The 22006-nt window shown below is 42.5% G+C and overlaps 1 protein-coding gene across 1 annotated transcript in view; it reads left to right on the top strand.

Moving 5' to 3' along the window:
* Positions 1-22006, top strand: part of dcbld1 (discoidin, CUB and LCCL domain containing 1) — a 103143-nt gene that overhangs the window by 58467 nt on the left and 22670 nt on the right. The window contains exons 5-10 of the mRNA XM_067984685.1: positions 5495-5567; positions 11430-11563; positions 12440-12480; positions 16941-17156; positions 19653-19777; positions 20108-20255. Of these exons, the coding sequence (XP_067840786.1) occupies positions 5495-5567; positions 11430-11563; positions 12440-12480; positions 16941-17156; positions 19653-19777; positions 20108-20255 (737 nt within the window). The remainder of the gene's footprint in view (positions 1-5494; positions 5568-11429; positions 11564-12439; positions 12481-16940; positions 17157-19652; positions 19778-20107; positions 20256-22006) is intronic.

Here is a 22006-nt window from a genome sequence, read left to right as displayed (position 1 = left end):
GAGTTCTGCAATCTCTCTCCATTTAAATAATATAATGCTTTTCTATTCCTCCTGCCAAAGTGGACAAGTTCACATTTTTCCACATTATACTCCATCTGCCAAATGTTTGCCCATTCACTTAGCCTATCTATATCCCTTTGCACTCTCCTTATGTCCTCTTCACAACTTACTTTCCTACCTACCTTTGTGTCATCAGCAAATTTAGGAACTATACATTCGGTCCCTTCATCCAAGTCATTGATATAGATTGTAAATAGTTGAGGCCCCAGCACTGATCCCTGTGGCACTCCACTCGCTACATCTTGCCAATCTGAAAATGACCCATTTATGCCTACTCTAGTTTTCCAGTAAGCATGGATAAATGATAGGTTAGCTAATATGTTACCACCTACACCATGAGCTCTTATTTTGTGAAGTAGCCTTTGATGTGGCACCTTGCCAAAAGCCTTCTGGAAATACAAGTACACCACATCCACAGGATCCCCTTTATCCATGTTGCTTGTTACTTCCTCCAAGAACTCTAATAAATTAGTCAAACATGATTTCCCTTTCACAAAGCCGTGTTTACTCTGCCTGATTGCATTGAGATTTTCTAAGTGCCCTACCAGAACCTCCTTAATAATAGATTCTAGCATTTTCCCTATGACAGATGATAAGCTAACTGGCCTGTAGTTTCTTCCTTTCCATCTCCCTCCCTTCTTGAATAGAGGAGTTACATTCGCTATTTTCCAATCTAATGGGACCCTTCCAGAATCTAGGGAATTTTGGAAAATTAATACCAATGCATCTACTATCTCTACAGCCACTTCTTTTAAGACCCTAGGATGAAGTCTGTCAGGACCTGGGGACTTATCAGCTTTTAGTTCTAATAATTTTTTCAAAACCTTTTTTCCCTGGTGATTGTAAATGTTTTAAGTTCCTCCTCTCTTTCACCTCTTGATTCACAGTTATTTCTGGCATGTTATTTGTATGCTGTACAGTGAAGACGGACACAAAATATCTGTTCAATTCATCCACCATTTCCTTATTCTCCATTTTTAATTCCCCAGACACACTCTAGAGGACCAACACTCACTTTTTTCCTTTTTAAATACCTGTAGAAACTCTTACTATCTGTTATAAGTTACTGCTGTTTTTTTTTAAAAATACTTAATTGTACATTTAAGTGCTTTGAGACATCGCTGAACCACTATAAGGTGCTATATAAATGCAAATCATTTTCACCTCATTTTAAAAAAAACTGCATTTTTGAGGCAATTTTTCATAGAAACATGTGCCAAATCTTAAAAGCAGATTGTTGTCCGTCAGCTTTTTCCGTGGAATGCCTTCCAACCGGAGACATTTCGAGGGTGAAAATTCAGCCAAGTGTTCAAGTTGTGGGGCTCGATTTTAAAAGGGCAGGAGGATGGCATGGGGGGGGGGGGGTCAATGGGCACGCAGCAAACCCGAATAATAAAAACTTATCATTCCCCACGCGATTGCGACTTAATTGGTGCCCCTTTACCTTCTGTGTTTGCTGGCGGACTGCGCAGCTGCATGACAGGCTGTCAGCTGGAGCGTCTGGATTTAAAGGGCCATTGCTCCAATGGATTTTGCTGAAGCAAAAGAGCCAGAAGACCCAATCGAGAAGCACAGGGGCAAGACTGCTCCAAGATTCAGCGATGCCTCACTTCAGGTGCTACTGGCCGGGGTGAGGAGGAGGAAACTATTTTACCCGGCTGACAGGAGGCAGTGCCCTGCCTCCGCCACCAAGAAGGCCTGGCTCGAGGTGGCAGAGGAGGTCACCAGCAGCAGCAACATCTCCCACACATGGATCCAGTGCAGGAAGCGTTTCAATGACCTAACTAGGTCAGCCAAAGTGAGTACACTTACTGATTCCACTGCATTCCATGGTGCATATCATCGCCTCTCCCCGCCGCCCCCCCCAACCCCCCTCATATCATTCTGCCAAGACTACTCCATCACATCACTCCTCACACCCACTTGAGGCTCATCCTCAACATACCTTCACTTCCTCACCTCCCCATTTGTGACCCCACCACTGCCACTCACCTCAATCCTGATCCAATGTCATGGCTCTGTCACATACTCACCCTCTGATGAATCTCTTTCACGGTCAGCCTCACCCAAAGCAGTGCATTCATTGGTTGGCCACTTCACCATCACTCACTCACTCCTCTGTACTTTCTCCTCTTCTAGGAGAAGAGAGCACAAAATGCACACGAGAAAGCGAGGACTGGAGGGGGGCCCACAACAAATGGTGGTCTTCACAGACACTGAGGAGGAGGTGCTGGGGATCAGCCACACCCTCGAGTGCCTGTCCGTCAGGGACACCGAGACTGGCCCCCCACAAAAGTCTGGTGACACAACTTTAACATTCAGCACACACAACATGAATTGATCTTAAGAATGATTGGCATGTTGAACACCTCAGTATGCTCATAGCAACATGACACACCTGTGATGATGCTTAATATTGCCTTCTGTTCTCTTACAGGCCATTCAATGACCACAGTGACGGCAGAGGGCGATTCCTCAGAGGAGCTCCCGGCCTCTGAGGGCGCACCATCACATCTTAGTGAGCAATCCACCAGTGCAGATACTCACACCTCGGTGGGTCCTAGTACTCAGTTAGTTGGGTTGGCACCTGGTGAGTCACCACCCACAAGTGAGCACGAACAGGCACTGGTAGCAGGGGCAGCTGTGGAGAGTCCGCGTCGGTGGGAGCACTCTTCTCCAGGCTCTGCTCAGCTGGACATGGATGCTGAACCCTGGGAGCCATCCTTTAAAAGGAGAATGATCGAGGGACAGCAGCACATTTGCAAGGTACCGGAACAGGTGCCACACACAATCTCCACAATAGCGCAGAGGATGGAGGAGTCCAACTCCTGCATTAGTGGAATGCTGGCACAGGTACGGGAGGGAATCTCTGAGATAGTGTCACAGGGACGTGAGCAACTGTCTGAGATGGTGTCGCACGTAACTGCGGAAATGTTTGAGATGGTGTCGCAGGTAAGTGCGGGAATGCCTGCGATGAGAGAAGGCTAGCTAGCCTCCATTGAGCTTCAAGCAAATGAGTCCATTCAGGCCCTGACAATGGACTCATTTGCTTGAAGCTCATTCTGCCGCCTTAAACAGGCAGGCAGAAACTTTACAATTGGGCTTCTAAGGCATCATACATGTCCTCCAAACTGTTCTCCAGCAGGGTAGTAGGAGTGATGTGGGCCTGGTCCAGGAGAGGGATGATGGCAAAAGGGGACATGGAGGTGGGAACCCCACTCAAAGCGCTCCCACATCCCACCCCTTGCCCCCCTCTCAACCAGTACCCGCAATGCTGCCTCCTCTCCAGGTGGCCGAGTCTGCCCCTGCACAGGTGCAGGTGGAGCAGTCTTTGGAGGGGTCCTCACGGGCTCCAAAACCCAGAGGGCTTAGGCCGAAAGCGTCTAAGCAGTCCGGGCATGGATATGAGCAACCTGCCACTACCTCTGCTGCAGTCACGGGATGCACCATGTAGAAGCGGTAGGAAGAGAAAGGCTAAGGATTTGTGATCACGAAGGGTATGCACAAGGGTGTCTGACAGACTGTCATTTTTTCATTTATATTTGGTTTTTGTTAAAGTCACATTAAATGTTATCATTCTCACCACTGCTGGCACACGTCTTGCCCATTCTTGACTGGCTTTTGTGATAGCGCTCTTTCATGTCCTTCATCTTGAACGGCGACACTTAATGCCACCCAGTGGGTCAATTTACAGTGGGTGTATGTGTAGTTGCAGGGAGTGGGGGTGGGGGGGGAGGGGTCGCTGGTGTTGGCTCTTTCCAGGTGGTGTGAGGACTGGACTCTTCTCACTTTCTGATCTTACGAGAACTGTTCACATCTGAGTGACCCCCTGGTTTCACAAGCAGCCTGGTGAGTTGCTGCTCTGCCCATGGGTTCGTCCTCCTCCTCCTCAATGTGGATGGCAGATATGGATGGTGGATGAGGGCATGGGGCCTCATCAAATGCTACCCCTCCCTGTTGAACCATGTTGTGCAGGACACAACACGCTACTATAATGTGACTCACTCTCGCTGATGTGTGTGAAGCTCTTCCCCAGAACGATCGAGGCACTGAAATCACATCTTCAGCAGCCCTATCGCATGGTCAATTATAGACCTGGTGGCGATGTGACTGTCATTGTTTCAAAGCTGTTGCTCGCTTATGGGGTTCCTCAGAGGTGTCATGAGCCACACGTGCAGGGGGTATCCCTTGTCCCTGAGGAGCCAGTTCTTAAGGGTGTTTGGTGCGTGGAAGAGGCCTGGGATGTGGGATTCCCTTAGAATGAAGGAATCGTGGAAGCTGCCAGGGAATCTGGTGCACACGTGAAGAAATCTTTTGTTGGGGTCACAAACGAGCTGAGCATTGATGGAGTGAAACCCCTTCCTGTTGATCAACAGTCCTGGCTGGTGTGGAGGTGCTCGGATTGCTGTATCGATTGTACCCTGTACACGTGGGAAGCCAGCCACAGAGTGGAATCCCACTGCCCTCTCCGTCTGGCTGAGGTTGGGGAAGTTGACCTATGGTGAGGCCCTGCGAAACAAATAGTCGGTGACCTGCCTTACGCGCTTGTGTGCAGATGACTGAGAGACCCCGGCGATGTCACTGATGGCAACCTGGAATGATCCGGAGGCGAAGAAGTTGAGGGTAATGGTCACTTCAACTGTGACAGGTAATGAGATGCCGCCAGGCCGAACCGAGGGCACCTCTCAGCCACCCTATGCACTGCCCCTCAATCTAAACACAAAGATCTCCCTGGCAAAAGTATGTCTGAGAGAACTGAGTGCCCTGCTGCAATAACTCTCCTTTTATCCCCATCTGTTAAACGGATTTAAATGTCCAAATGGCTGCTCGCTGAAACACGACTCGTTCCCCATGGCGTCTTTCACACAGCATGGGAAACATGTCGAGGCAGCGTTGAAATTGCTTGTCTTCACTCTTAATTAGATTTATGCACATTTCAAGTACTTTTTAGTACTTGAATTCCTTGTTTAAATATCGTCCGGGTTTGGGAACAGCGCGCGCACCCGGATGACTCTGGGTCGTGCGAGATCTTAGGCACGTTAGAGCTAGGATTTCTGCCCGCTCCTGGAAATCCCGATTTTCTTCGCCCCCAACTGCACCCGCAGTTCCGTTTTAAAATCGAGCCCATGATGTGTAGACAAATTGGCTTGAAATTCAAGGGCTGCTTTTAGGTTGTCGCAATTGTTCATTTTTTTTTGTTTCATAACAAAATATACAAGTACTTAATGCCGCCTTTGAAATGAGGGTTAGTTGGAAGGTCTGCTATAGAATAGGTCTTTTGTGTGGTGATGAGCAGTGAAGTGTTATGTTATTATAGTAGGCTATCTATTGGCAGTTTAGTGCTTCTAAAACGAATAAGTATGCATCCTGATTTACTGTACTTACAATTTAGAAAAATGTTTAAATCATTTGATATTTTTCATACTTGTTTTAGCAAGAATTGTCCTGCTGGTTGCAAAGCTGTGATAGGAGAAGTCTCTGGTGATTTTTCTCAAGGATATAGGCATGTGAGTACAAAACAAGAGAAAATGTTGTTTTATGTTTTCTAAAATTCCCTTTTATAGATTCTCTTTGTGAAATTAAAATGACAGAGCCCAAACCTACATTGTAACAGACCCATAGTTTTAGTCATTGATTTTTATGGTGGGTGAGGAGGGAACGAGAAAGACAATGCCAATTAACCGACACTATCTACTAATTTTAAAATAAAATTCAACAATGATTTTTTGGGGATGTAATTTTTTTTAAAAATAAATAAACCTGAGGCAGTGCCAAAGATTGTGAAATTTAGCTTAACATATCTCTGTTTTCTTCCATTTTCCATTTTGAGTTGCGTCTTCTCGGCTGCATGGTTTGTGTTTATACCATGATTTTACCGCTTTGCAGTGGAAACAAATTCTGATTCTTTAGGTTATTTTCCTTTTTTTTGTTTTGTAAAATGGGTAAATAGGGCTTTAAAGATTTTCTGAATGCAAAAGAATCCCAGCTGTTAAATAGCTTTGAGAAAATTACTGATGTTTTGCATATAGCCAAGAAATATATATATTTTTATTCATTCTTGGGATATGAGCGTTGCTGGCAAGAAGGCTGGCATTTATTGCTCATCCCTAGTTGCCCTAGAGATGCTCCCAAATGTATGGTCAAATTGGATGTTGTATTTACAAAAGAATTTGCTTTTCTGGAATGTATACAAGAAAACTTTTAGCATCGTAAAAAGCTGACCCAAACTATTTTAATAAAATTGAATTTACAAAGCAATCATTTCTTGCTGTTGGCTCTATTATAAAGTACTGGACTGTGTAGACCTGATGTGATTGTAGTCTGAATCTTTGGATGTGCTTTATTCAGAAAATTAGACAGGTTTTTTTTAAGTGCTTCTGATTTGGATATTTTTTTTTCCTGGGTGGGGGTGGGGAGAAAGAGATGATGGATGGATAAAGCAGCAAACATTCGAGCATGAAAGGAGTAAGTAGAACTATGTTGGAATTCTATTTCCGATTTTCTCCCCTTCTCACTTGAAGGTGGTTATGAACGCCAGCCGTCTCCCATTGCATTGCACAAGAGACCTTTCTTCATGCATGAGCCTAGGTAGTAAGAGTTGGTAGGCTATTTGGAAGTATAAGACATCCCAGCTAAAGAATTAACTTTTCTAATACAATATATTAGATTATATATTACAATCGACAATATATTAGAATATATGCCAGGGGATTGGAGGACTGCTAACATTGTACCGCTGTTTAAAAAGGAAGGAAGAGATAGACAGAGTAATTATAGGCCAGTCAGTCTAACCTCGGTGGTGGGCAAATTATTGGAATCAATTCTGAGGGACAGCATAAATCCTCAGTTAGAAAGGCACGGAGTAATCAAGGACAGTCAACATGGATTTGTTAAGGGAAGGTCATGTCTGACTAACTTGATTTTGAATTTTTTGAGCAGGTAACATGTTTGATGTAATGTACATGGATTTTAGCAAGGCTTTTGACAAGGTCCCACACGTCAGACTGGTCAAAAAAGTGAAAGCCTGTGGGATCCAAGGGAAAGTGGCTAGTTGGATCCAAAATTGGCTCAGTGGCAGGAAGCAAAGGGTAATGGTTGACGGGTGTTTTTGCGACTGGAAGGCTGTTTCCAATGGGGTTCCGCACGGCTCAGTACTACGTCCCTTGCTTTTTGTGGTATATATTAATGATTTGGATTTGAATTTGGGGGGCTTGATCAAGAAGTTTGCAGATGATACAAAAATTGGCTGTGTGGTTATAGTGAGGAGGAAAGTTGTAGACTGCAGGAAGATATCAATGGACTGGTCAGGTGGGCAGAAAAGTGGCAAATGGAATTCAATCTGGAGAAGTGTGAGGTAATGCATTTGGGGAGGGCAAACAAGGCAAGGGAATACACAATAAATGGAAGGATACTGAGAGGTGTAGAGGAAGTGAAGGACCTTGGAGTGCATGTCCACAGATCCCTGAAGGTAGCAGGACAGGTAGATAAGGTGGTTGAAAAGGCATACAGGATACTTTACTTTATTAGCCAAGGCATAGACTATAAGAGCAGGGAACTGTATAAAACACTAGTTAGCCCGCATCTAGAGTACTGCGTACAATTATGGTCACCACATTACAGGAAAAATGTGAGTGCACTAGAGAGGGTACAGAGGAGATTTACAAGGATGTTACGAGGACTGGAGAATTTTAGCTATGAGAAAAGATTGGATAGGCTGAGGATGTTTTCTTTGGAACAAAAGAGGCTGAGGGAAGATTTAATTGAGATATATACAATTATGAAGAGACTAGATAGAGGGGTCAGTGACCAGGGGGCATGGATTTAAATTAATTGGTGGAAGGATTAGAGGGGAGCTGAGGAGAAATCTTTTCACTCAGAGGGTGGCGGGGTCTGGAACTCACTGCCTGAAAGGGTAGTAGAGGTAGAAACCCTCAATTTGTTTAAAAAGTACTTGGATGTGCACTTGAAGTTCCGTAACCTACAGGGCTACTGGAAAGTGGGATTAAACTGGATAGCTCTTTTTCAGCTGTCACTGACACGCTGGGCTGAATGGCCTCCTTCTGTGCTGTAACTTTCTATATATTCAACCTGTATTTTCCCGAATATGCTTCACCATGCCTGACAACCTTTGACACATCTTCTGCCCTACCCCATTAGTACAAAAAGTTGCCAAATCACAGGCATTAACTAGTCGTCTCTTTTTTTCTTTCCCAGCAGCTAAAATTCTAGACCACTGGAAGGATGACTAGCAACATTCTTTGCCTAAACCACTCAATGTGACAAAGCATTCCATGTTCCAACAACCTTCTGCATGAAGAAACGTCTCCTAATCCCCCTCCACACCGTTTTAAATTAATGACCCTTTATCACCAACTGTCCAAGGAGAGAAAAAGAATTTACATTTATTTAGTTCCTTTCACTGTTAGGACATCTCAAAGTGCTTCACAGCCAATGAAGTACTTTTGAAGTGTAATCACTGTTCTAATGTAAGGATGATGTGGAGATGCCGGTGATGGACTGGGGTTGACAATTGTAAACAATTTTACAACACCAAGTTATAGTCCAGCAATTTTATTTTAAATTCACAAGCTTTTGGAGGCTATCTCCTTCCTCAGGTGAACGATGTGGAAATGAAATCCTCGAAATGAAATCGCATTTATAATTCACAGAACAATGCTTGGTGATTACAGACAGTTTTTTCAACTGCCCGTTGCCAAGGCAATCAGTGTGCAGACAGACAGGTGTTACCTGCAAGGTCTAAGAATATACAAATCACCAAAAAAAACAACAAACAAAAAAAAAAACAGAGATAGAGAGGTAGAAACATAGAAAAGACAGCAACTGACCCGTTATATTAAAAACAGATAACATTCCCCGCCAGCGAACAAATGTTATCTGTTTTTAATATAACGGGTCAGTTGCTGTCTTTTCTATGTTTCTACCTCTCTATCTCTTTTTTTTTGTTTGTTGTTTTTTTTGGTGATTTGTATATTCTGAGACCTTGCAGGTAACACCTGTCTGTCTGCACACTGATTGCCTTGGCAACGGGCAGTTGAAAAAACTGTCTGTAATCACCAAGCATTGTTCTGTGAATTATAAATGCGATTTCATTTCGAGGATTTCATTTCCACATCGTTCACCTGAGGAAGGAGATAGCCTCCGAAAGCTTGTGAATTTAAAATAAAATTGCTGGACTATAACTTGGTGTTGTAAAATTGTTTACTAATGTAAGGAAACATGGCATCAAATTTGCAGAGCCAGATCCCACGAACAGCATTGACATAAATGAGCAGATAATCTGTTGCAGTGATGTTAGTTAAGAGTTAAAGGCTGGCCAGGACACCAGGAGTACTAAATCAAAAGCAAAATACCGCAGATGCTGGTAATCTAAATGAAAGCAGAAAATGCTGAAGAAGCTCAGCAAGTGAGGCAGCATCTGTGGAGAAAGAGAGTTAACGTTTGAGGTCGAAGACCTTTTGTCAGAACTGGAAGATGTTAAGAGTTAAAGTTTTTGCGCAAGTACAGAGCCAGGGAAAGGAGGGGAGGGGATGAAAGAACAAAAGGGAAGGCCTGTGATAGGGTGGAGGGCATGAGTGATTAAATGACAAAAGGGATGATGGTGCCAGGCAAGGAAGGTGATAATGGGATAAGTTAAGAAACAAAAAATTGGCAAGCGAACAGCACAATGCGGTCTCCTCTACATTGGGGAGACCAAACGCAGATTGGGTGATCGCTTTGCTGAACATCTCCACTCCGTCTGCAAGCATGACCCTGACCTGCCGGTCGCTTGCCATTTTAATTCCCTTCCCACTCTGACCTCTCTATACTCGGCCTCTTACAGTGTTCCAATGAAGCTCAACGTAAGCTCGAGGAACAGCACCTCGTCTTTCGATTAAGCCCTTTACAACCTTCCGGACTCAACATTGATTTCAATAACTTCAGATCATAACCACTGCTCCCATTTTTTCGGATAGCCAGTGCTGGTAATGGTTCTGCTGCTACCATTTACAGCTACTCCTGACCAATTTTTTGTTTCTTAACCTGTCCCATTACCACCTTCCTTGTCTTGCACCATCATCCCTTTTGTCATTTAATCACTCGTGCCCTCTACCCTATCACAGACCTCCCCTCCTTTCCCTGGCTCTGTACTTGCTTAAAAACTTTAACTCTTTTATCATCTTCCAGTTCTGACGAAGGGTCTTCGACCTGAAATGTTAACTCTGTTTTTCTCCACAGATGCTGCCTGACTTGCTGAGCTTCTCCAGCATTTTCTGTTTTTATTTTACACCAGGATACTACCCTACTCTTATTAGAAAAGTGCCATGGGACAATTTACATATTTATCATTTCATTCAAAAGACAGCACCTCCAACAGTGCAGTACTCCCTCTATACTGCACGGTAATGTCAGCCTAGATTACGGACTCAAGGCTCTGGAGTGGGGCTTGAGCCCACAACCTTCTGACACAGAGGCAAGAGTGCTACCCACTGAAGAAGGCTGATTCCTAAAGTGGAAATGGTCTTTCCCTATTCACAATATCAAAATCCTTAACAATTTTAAAAATCTCTTAAATCTCCCCTTAACTTTCTCTGCTCCCATGGAAATAGTCCCATAATCTCAAGTCTCTCCTCATAACCATAGCATCCCATCCCTGGCATCATCCAGAGGCAGGGTATTCTGCAGCGAGTGACTCACCTCCTGACTCCCCAAAGCCTTTCCACCATCTACAAGGTACAAGCCAGGATTGTGATGGAATACTCTCCTTGCCTGGATGAGTGCAGCTCCAACAAAATTCAAGAAGCTCGACACTATCCAGGACAAAGCAGCCCGCTTGATTGGCACCCCATTCACCACCCTAAACATTCACTCCCTTCACCACCGGCGCACCGTGGCTGTAGTGTGTACCATCCACAGGATGCACTGCAGCAACTCGCCAAGGCTTCTTCGACAGCACCTCCCAAACCTGTGACCTCTACCACCTAGAATGACCAGAGCAGCAGGCACATGGGAACAACACCACCTGCACGTTCCCCTCCAAGTCACACACCATCCCAACTTGGAAATATATCGCCTTCATCGTCGCTGGGTCAAAATCCTGGAACTCCCTTCCTAACAGCACTGTGGGAGAGCCTTCACCACATGGACTGCAGCAGTTCAAGAAGGTGGCTCACCACCTCCTTCTCAAGGGCAATTAGGGATGGGCAATAAATGCTGGCCTTGCCAGCGACGCCCACATCACATGAACGTATATTTTTTTTAAAATCCTGCTTTTTGTGTATGAAACATCTGTTTACCTTTTGAGCGTCGGGTAAGCAGTTTATTGGAACATTAAAGTTACCCATTTAGTCAACCTCTAATCTTTTTTTTAGACATCCGCCCTTTGCAAAGCTGCCATTCATGCTGGTGTAATATTGGATGAACTGGGTGGCAAGATCGATATTGTTCAGCATAAAGGTCTGAGTCGATATGAAGGTATCCTGGCAAATGGTGTTTTGTCAAAAGAGTAAGTAATATGTTTCCTTTGTTTTAAGTACATATTCACTTTTTGAAAAGTAGAGATTTTGTGCTGCCAAAGCAAACATGAATAATAAATTGAAATGTTTATTCTCACCCCTGTTTAAAAATGACCTGAGAATCAGAATTGTAGGAATGACTAACAAATTTGACATTTTCTGTCATAGAATTTTTTTAGATGTTGTCTTTAAGAAAGAAGAAAGACAATCAGTATTGCACTCCCCCAAAACTCTGCTGCCCGTATCCTAACTCACAACAAGTCCCGTTCACCGATCATCCCTGTGCTCTCTGACCTACATTGGCTCCTGGTCTGGCAACGCCTCGGTTTTAAAATTCTCATCCTTGTTTTCAAATCCCTCCATAGCCTCACCCCTCCCTATCTCTGTAACCTCCTCCAGCCCTACAACCCTCCAAGATCTCTGCGCTCCTCCAATTCCTGCCTCTAATGCATTCCCGATTTTAATCGCTCCATCATTTAGCTGCCCTAAGCTCTGGCGTTCCCTCCTTAATCCTCTCTGTCTCCCTCACTCTCCTCCTTTTTAAGGCACTCCTTAAAACCTACCTATTTCACCTGTCCTAATATCTCCTTATGTGGCACCGTGTCAAATTTTGTTTGATAACGCTCCTGTGAAGTGCCTTGGGATATTTTACTACATTAAAGGTGCTATATAGATTAGGTTATGTGCTCCAATCCATAGTAGGGCTTGAACCCACAACCTTCTGTTTTAGAGGGTGAGTGCACTACCAACTGAGCCAAGCTGCCACTTGGGATAAAAGTCATTCGTGCTCACTATTTTTAAATGTTTCTATTCAAAATGTATTGTATTGACTTTTGTTTTCATAATTTTTCTTATTACATTTTCAGTGGATCTCTGTCAGATAAGCGGATTGTGTTTGACACTAATGGTAAGATTGCATTAATGACAAAACATTTCGAATTAATTCTAATTCATAAGTAAGCTACTCTTACCAAAATGTCACATCTTTAGGATCAGGGTTTGGAGAAAGCCCAATTTAGCACTGGGTGCACCTCCTGTTGCTCTGTGTGGACCCTGTTGTTGTGGAACTTGATCTAAACAAAATCATATTCACACTCCAGTGGAAGGAATACAAATTCATGCAAATGTTGTCACCTTCATGGGTACTATTTGCAACTTGGCAAAGATAGCTCCACACCTGCCCCTTACCAAAAATATCTCATCTTTGCTGAACCTTAGCAGGACTGACTGTGAGGGAGGTGGCCAAGAAGAGGATCCAGAAGGCCTGTATTCACTTCTTTCCCCAAGGGCTATGATCCCTCAACTTGCATTAGCCAGCAATCCAATATATTTTGGAGACTGTACCTTTTTTCCCCTCTTTTTTGCCCCCCACTGTTCCTAGAGGTTTCCCACTCCTGTTGTAAGGTGACATAATTATAGTGTTAGGTCTTCCTGCTATCATCTGAGTCTTCAGAGTGGCATTGGATCTATTTAATGACTCTCTCCATACTTTTATAGGGGGGGAAAAAAAGGTAGCTGCTTCTTATGGAACTTAATACAAAGAAAATCAAATTCACAATCCAATTGAGGCAATATAAATTCATACCCTTTTCACCCTACATAGTTAACGAACAGCCCACATATATCTGGCCCCCAGGGCCAAAAGGTTGGACAACCCTGCAACAGATGAGCATTTAAAGAACACAGTTTTCATGCGGTGTAGTGAGTCATGCCGTACAAACCTACTGCAATTCCTTGAGGGGTAAACTAAGGAATTAGGGTAATCCAGATGTAATGTAGTTAGATTTTCAGAAAGCATTTGGCAAAGTTCCTCATGTGAGGCTAGTAAACAAACTTAAGGCTTATGGAATAGTCGACAGTCTGAATGGATTGTGAACTTGCTTGGCAACAGAAGACAGGTTGGTGATGAATGCAAAATGCTGTGCTTGGGAAAAGGGAAACACCGGAGGTCCATAGGAATCTTTCCGGAATCCTGACTATTTACAATATCTGTGAACGATGTGTAACTGCGTGCTTGTAATACTAGTAAATTTGCTAACTATGCAAAGCTCTGTGGTCATATAATGAGCAGAGAAGAGACTGGTCCCAAATCTCTCTGGAGAGAGCCAATTATGGAGATGGACTGAATAGGGCAGATACATTTTCATGTGGATAAAGGTAAAGAACTGCATATAAGGAATACGTAACTATAAATGTGTATAATTTGAAATAGTCACCATTGATAGACATTGAAAATGAAAAGGATTTGGAATGATTATTGATCATATTCTGAAAGCATCTGGTCAGTGTGAGGTAGTAATTAATGAGGCAACTTGGGTACTGGGGTGCACCTTGAGGGCATTAGACTAAAAGTTAAAATTATACCGACATTGTACAGATCAGTGATGAGGCCAGTTCTGGAGTATGGAGTGCAGTTTTGATCACCCTGCCTCAAAAAAATATAAGTATTAGAAAGTATTCAAAGAAAGGGGGTGACCAGAAAGATTTCCAACCTTGCAGGACTGAATTATGAAGAAAGGCTCATGCAACTAAATTCATTTTCACTAGACAAAAGACATAGAGGAAACATGTGAGTTTCCAGCCTTTCACCAATTGCCTTTTAGTCAGTTGCTGGGAACCATGAGATATACATAGATGAGTTAGATTTTCCATCCAATGACTCATCGACTGTACAATCCAGCTTTCTTGCATTGCATCAATTCTCTTAAGGTTAACTATAGTGCAGCTGCCCTAAGGGAACTATTTCAGTTTTCAAAGGTTTTACATTCTCTTCAGAAATCGATGTTGTTCATTGATTCTGTGAGGCCTCATTCTTTACAAATTATGCATACAAATTGTGCAGGCTGTTCCCAGTGTGATCTTTCTGGGCTGCTCAAAAAGTCATGGCTAAAAGCTAGACGTAGTAGTCTGGATTTTTCAATCAGCAATATTTTACTATTAAAATAATGTTAATCGGAAAATCGAGGGTAGTTTCTTTTGTGAAGTCCCTATTTACTGAATTACAAGTGATATTCCTGTGCAGAGCATTAACAGTACTATAAAAAGGCCTTAATAATGTAAAAGACTCTGTCAAAATCTATGCTTAATACTCAATAAATTATTAGTTTATTGGACCTTGATTTATCTCCTGTGTGTGGGTGCTGGAAGACTATTACCCACTAGGTTATTCAAAGTTACACTGATTGTCCTCAGAGTTATTTGAACAAAAAGCCTTTTTGCACCATTATTCAGGTAATACATTTGAAGGAGTTGAATGTATCACAAAAAATGCAAACTTTCACACAGTTTTTGAAATCTGAACAAATTTCCAGTGCCAAGTCGCTCTCCTTGGGGTTTAAATCTACACTGAAAGTTTTCATCAAGTGCCTAATGGGTTCTTGCAGCCAGTTTTTAAACTGCAGAGGTGTAATGTATACTTCGTATGAAAGTGATGGGTGGCTAAGAGGATCTTTGCAAGAAGGCTCGGGATAATGATTTTTAAAAAAAATTATCCTTTTGCTTGGGTCAATTTTTTGGGGTTAACCGGGTGTTAACCAGTGTTAAAATAACCCCGAGTGGAAAATCTAGTTCTAACTGTTTCAATGTGACAAAGTAAGTCACAAAGCAAGCTCAAGTTTAAAAAGTAAAAAACGGGTGGGTTGGGGGTGGGGGCATTGAAAATTGCCACCATTTCAGACCCGCCGCCAACCCGCCCATTTCCGGTTTTCACTGTGGTGGGACGAGGACCGGGCGACCAACCCACTCCCGGGAAGCGAGTCGGGCCTTAAAACCTTTCAAGGAGGCTTCAGGCCTCCATTTTTCTCCAATTCCCAATTTCAACCCCGGGGGTGGGGGGCCAGGATTCCTGGGCCTTCTGTTTTTTGCCTCGTAGAAGGAGGTGAGAAGGCCCGAGACTAACAGGTAGGTGCCTATAAAAAGGCACAGCTTGTGGGCCCAGAGGAGCAGGAGTGCTTCCCCCAGGCCCAACAAGCCTACAAGCACTGACCCCCCCCCCCCCCCCCCGGCCCCGATTGCAGACCCCCCCTCCCAACTGCAGACCGACCCCGGATCCCCCCCAGCCCCGACCCTGATATCCCCCCCACTCTGATCCTCCGAACCCTGACCCTTCCCTTCAACGATCGCAGACCCCTGTGATGACCTCCGATCCCGACAACCCCCCCCCCCCCCCGTGACTGACCCCTGATCAACTGCCCCCCGCCCGTACAAACAAAGACTTACCTGACTATGTCCTCTCCCTGGCTGGTCTCCCATCCGACTGAGACCAGCCTATCAATCAGCTGGTCAATCGGATGGGAAACTGACAAAAAAAAAAGACATCCTTACATCAAAATCGTAAGGACGTCCGGGAAACCTGCACTAATGGGTTTCCCAACCTCAATTTGACTCCTTTGCCCCCTTCCCGGCTCCGTTTAACAATTGAGCCCATGGTCTTTTAAGACGATCTGCAGTTCAGTTGCAAACTACCTAGCAGGGAGGAAGCTAGAGCTGGAAAAAAAGAGACCCGACTTTGTTAGCTCAGTACAATTAGCTGTGAGGGTCCCTGATGGCATGATGCATGGTCATAGGCTTCACCCACCTGAACAGAGTAAGTAGAGATGTGGGAAGCAGCGACAAGTCTTAAACACCAAATAGTACTCACTATTGGCTGCCTGAGGAAACCCAAGTAATGCAGTCTGAGTGGCACTGGAAGGACTGCCACTAAATGCATAATGGAGTGGCAGAGAGGCAGGTAGAGAGCTCAGACTTTGTAGCACAGTCCAGATTTGCAGTTATTTTATCCAGGAGACATGTTCTCAGTCATTGGGTGAGGCCCGATATGGCATGTAAGTGATTTCACAATGTACTTCATAAATGATGAGTTAACCTAATGTCTTGCCGACTCAAGAGGCAATACAGGGGTTCACATGATTCAACAGGCCAATGTGGATAATGTGCTAACCAGACAGTAACCATGCCCTTTGTTGCTCAGTACTCGAGATCATGGCAGAAGCAAGGTGCCAAAGGTACAATGTGCAGGAATTCTATGTCCCTCAGTGTTTCACAGGCTGTATGGAAACTTGCCTGAGACCTGGGAGGCTTGACACACGTCTGTATTATGACGCGTGTGTACGGTCCTCCTAAGCAAAGTCAAATTGGAGCTATTGGGGGTGGAGGAATGACGTGACACTAGTGAAGCATTTTTGTCTGATATATTATTGGCTTGCTTTCTTGTTATTGGTACATATGAGGTTAAAACCAGATTCAATTAAAATAATCTGCGTGGCTGATGCCCATCAGTCCATGTTCATTTTGAACCCTAGTCTCAGTGTTCTCATATACTGCATCACCCAGCCCTCAAAAAATGAACATATCCTTGGCTTTTTTCAGGCTGTAATCGACCACTGGGAATGGAATTGGGCCTCATTGCAGAACATCAGATCAATGCCACATCGTCCTGGCAATGGACAGACGAAAATGGTCAAACTGTCAATTGGTCACCAGACAAAGCACGGCTTAATGTTCAAGGGTCTGGATGGGCTGCTGCTGATGATAAAGGCCAGCAATGGCTTGAAATAGATTTGGGGGAGAGGAAGTACCTCACAGGTTAGTTATAAGCCAATTGTTTTTAATTCTACATAAGGAGTTAATTTAATATTTTTATATTATTTATTAATGGTGCTTAAATGGCATATTTGTTCAAATATGGTTGATGAAGGGAATGGATCAGCATCTTTACAGCATTACCATCAATTAATATTTTCTTCCACACTAACTATGTTAAAAATGATGTAGAATCTTGCTCACTATCAGCATCTGTGCTCCTAAAATTAGCTAAGAAAGATGCTGCATACATGACTGTGTAATAGCTGCACTCATTAATATTTTCCTGGTAGTTTATAGCAACCAAGTTTTGCTTCAGCTCAGAACAAATGTCTTCATTTGGTCAATGAGTATTGCGAATAAATAAAATCTTTAGAAAGTGTCGCCCTAAAATAGGATTGAATGCGATCCCTTTGTCTGCTATTTTAACAGGGGCATTAACTGATTTAAAATAAATTCAACCCTTAAAATAGCAAACACAGGAATTTCATCCGAACATGTTAAGTTCATATGTTAACATCAAAGACCATTTCAAGAATATATCCTATTGGCACTTTCCAGTGCCATGATGTAAGCAGTTTCTGCTCTTGTCAAAATATGTTAAAATGCAACACCATGCTTTAATCTTTTTAGTAGAGTGGGAGAGGGGGTGGAGGTGGAGGGAAGAGTCAAAATGGATATTTGCTGCTTTAACTTTTTTAAGGTAAATTTTGCACAGTTTCCCTTCCAACTCAATGGAGCGTGGGTTGGAGAATTAGTTGCGGAAGTCAACATGTCCAATTTGTGGCATTCCTGATTTTCCCAGTGGTCATCATCGATTCACTGATCTGCACCAGGAAAAGAGTCATGCAAGCTATACGCTTTATAAGTCATCAATAAAAAATTTGAATTAGTGGTAGTGTTTGGAAGAGTTTTATTTTGCATCACTGGCAACAACCGATGTTTGAGGTGCTTTGATGCTGACCTTGGATAATAAAGCAGTGTTGGTCGATTCAACCAAGCTCAGACTACCTGTCCAGTTACTGGCCGTTCGATTTGGCAGTAGGGAAAAATGTCTGAGTAGTGTTCTGGAAGTGCTTCAAATCTGCGAATGGGACGCAAATGGGAGAAGAAATGCCTTCAAAAAAGGGCATTTCTGTGGCGGGAGTCGGAAAGAATAAATAAAGTACTTGCATCGTAAGCAAAAATAATACATCTAATGTGAGAGGTTGAGTTGAATTTTTTTTAGACTAAATAAGAGTAAGAGGCTCTGGGAAAGGAAGAACAAATGCTGTTACTTGTCACTTAAGCATATTTTTGTAAAATGGTAAATACCATTAGAAATATTATTTTTGAGGCATATATCTTTCTGTACCATTGAGTGTGTAATATTCTTCATGTCAGTCATGTAATATATTGCTGCAGTAAATTTGCTGTATTACAGTAATAGATATACAAATAGCACAATTTGGCTACAGTGGAGCCACGGTAAACATTCAAAATCATCTTCCAGATCCCATACAATTGGTGATGTATGAGTTTGTTTTTATTTTTGTGTGTGAACAATCCCACTGGAGATCATATTGTCATTCGAAATAAATGGCTAACCTGCTTCTTTTTAGGAGTCATTTCGTTTAAATATACTGTTGGGCAATAAATGCTGGCCTTGCCAGCAACGCCCATATCCCATGAACGAATTTTTAAAAATTCTAAAAAAAATTTTCTCCTAAAGTTTTTCTCAAAACTATAAAACATTTCCTAAAACAAAAACAGAAAATGTATTCTGATGAAGGGCTGTGCCAGAAACATCAACATTTTTCCTTTCTTTACAAATGCTGCCCGACTTGCTGAGTATTTCCAGCATTTTCTGTTTTTATTTCTGATTTCCAGCATTTGCAGTTTTTTTGGGTTTTTTTAAATGTTTCCTAAGCAATCTTTCAGAATTGAGCTTGAAAAAATGTTTAACTTTGATCAATAAAACAATGTTTTTATTTGAAACAATGCTTATAAGAAATTAAACTCAGTTCCTTCCTCTCCCAACCACCCTTTCCAAATGATGTGAAGCACGCACTGCACAAAAATTAATGCCCATAGTGTGTGTTGGAATAGATGTGTAATTAATGCCCATAGTGTGTGTTGGAATAGATGTGTAGAAGTTGAGCCAAAATTAGAACAGAATGTGAACACTATGAAGAAAGTACTGTTGACTTGGAGCTGGGTTGCAGTATGCTAATCTTGCAATGAGTTCAGAATTGGGACTTTGAGTAGAGAAGGTCAAGGGTGCACAAGGGTTAACTACATTACTGTATTTTATTTGGAAATGAGGATAATTCTTTATGCAACATGACACCATTGTAAGTCTTCTAAATAATTCAATATTAAAAATTCTGGAAAATGTTCACATTTTTCTATCTTCTAATTCATATTGTGATGCCTCTGGATTCTTAATGGATATATTTATATAAAAAGTAATTGTCAAGGAAAATGGCATATTATATTGTTTTGTCATCTCCTCCTCAGGAATCATAACCACAGGTTCCACACTTCCACGTTTCCTCTTTTATGTAGAGACTTATAAGGTGTCCTTCAGCAAAGATGGTCAAAAATGGAAGGTGTACAAAGAAAGCAACAACAATGTTGAAAGGGTAAGCACGTTTGGCAAAATGTGTGTTTTACATCAGTTTGGAAATCTCATCTAGTCATAAGTGCTCATTGTTTAAGTTAACCATATTTTACTTCAGTTATTATCTCAAAAAACTCATGTAAATATATGTTTGCACTAATAGGGCACTTATTATGTAATTCATTTTCAAATACTAAACTGCTATAAACCAAGGTAGGTAAACATTATGTTCTAAAGCTATAGCTGCCATTGTTTGATGCTTAAGTGATAGTGAGGCTATAGTATATATGTAGGACATGATTAAAATGTTTTATGCACTTCTCAAAAATAACATAATAAATATTAATTGCAGATATTTGAGGGCAATACTGATTACTGTCAATTGACTCGCAATAATTTCATCCCTGCCATCATGGCACGTTATGTGCGTGTCATTCCACAAAGCTGGAATCAGCGAATAGCCATTAAGGTGGAGTTAATAGGATGCCAGCAAGTACGATGTGAGTACATTTTGATTCAAATCAGAAAATCATAATGTGAAAGGTATATTGGCATGAAATTGACTTAAAACATTTTCAACCAAAATTGATCAATGGGTTATAATGTGTAGTGTCGATACATTTCCAGTTAACCAATCTTTTATCAATAAACCTGCAATGTTTGTATAATAATCATTAATCCTTCAGTGTGAATGTTATCCTGAGTCAATAACCTAGTGCTTATAGACCATTAGAAAGAAAAGAAATAATCTACATTCATCTAGTGTCTTTCACATTGCCTCAGGATGTCCCAAAGCTGTGGACATACAGGGGTAGAAATTCATCTCGGACGATAGTGCAGAACAGGCGCTAGATTTTCTTTTCTATTGAAGTCCTTTATATGGTGCCATTCGTGTCCTCAGGAGGTCTCATAGTGCTTCAGTCATTGAAGTGTATTCTAATGTAGGTAAAAATGGCAGCCAGTTTGCACAGAGCAAGATCCCACAAACATCAGAGAGATAAGTGACCAAATAATTTGCCTTACTGGTAGAGGGATAAATGTTGGCCAGAACGCCAGAAGAACTCCAGTCAGCTCTTCTTTGAATAATGCCATAGGATCTTTTACATCCAACTGAAGGCAGATGGGGCCTCATCCATAAGGTGGCACCGGGTGCTCCTCAAGGGTGAGCCAACAGAGACAGTTGTGACTTGCATTTGAAAATTTTCAGTGGATGCCTGTACAACCCTCATAAATCTTTTATTAACTGATAATAGTGAATCAACTAAAGTACACCTGAATAGTATTTTCAGTTTGCCACATTTGAGGCCAGCATGCCATTGAAAGTCTGGATACAGACAGGTGCTTTACATCAAAACAATGGCCTCTCTGCAGGATCTTCTGAAGCAATTCCTACCTTTTTGAATGTGTTACTTGATGAGCTTCAGGCTATATTTAAGAACATGGAAATTTGGATACAGTCCACAAAGAGCTATGAACATAAAAAAGCAATGTCAACTGCTTTACAGTTAAGAACACAAGAAATAGGAACAGGAGTCGGCCATACAGCCCCTCGAGCCTGCTCCGTCATTCAATCAGATCATGGCTGATCTTCTACCTCAACTCCAGTTTCCCACTCTATCCCCATATCCCTTGATTCCCCTAGTGTTCAAAAATCTATCGATCTCAGTTTTGAATATAGTCAAGCCCTCTGGGGTAGAGAATTCCAAAGATTCACAACTGAGTGAAGAAACTAAATGGCTGAACCCTTATCCATGAGACTATGACCCCTAGTTCTACACTCTCCAGTTAGGCGAAACAGCCTCACAGCATCTACCCCATCAAGCCTTCTAAGTATTTTACACGTTTCAATGAGATCACCTCTCATTCCTCTGAACTCCAGAGAGTACAGGCCCATTCTATTCAATCTCTCCTCATAGGACAAACCCTCTCATCCCAGGAATCAATCTAGTGAACCTTCGTTGCATCCCCTCTAGGGCAAGTATATCTATGATTTGTATACAAGGACACCCAAATCCCTCTGAATACCAACTTTTATTAGTCTCTCATCTTTTTAAAAAAAAATTCTGCTTTTCTATTCCTACCAAAGTGGATAATTTCACATTTCCCCACATTATACTCCATCTGCCGCCACCTTGTCCACTCACTCAACCTGTCTATATCTCTTTGCAGCCTCTATGGGCCCGATATTACCATGGCGGCGGGGGGGTCTATTGGGCGTGTGGGTAAACGTGCCCGGTGATATCAGTCAGCT

This window comes from Heptranchias perlo, chromosome 5 (assembly GCF_035084215.1).
Source record: "Heptranchias perlo isolate sHepPer1 chromosome 5, sHepPer1.hap1, whole genome shotgun sequence".
Taxonomy (NCBI): domain Eukaryota; kingdom Metazoa; phylum Chordata; class Chondrichthyes; order Hexanchiformes; family Hexanchidae; genus Heptranchias; species Heptranchias perlo.
This window is presented reverse-complemented; position numbering and strand designations above follow the sequence as displayed.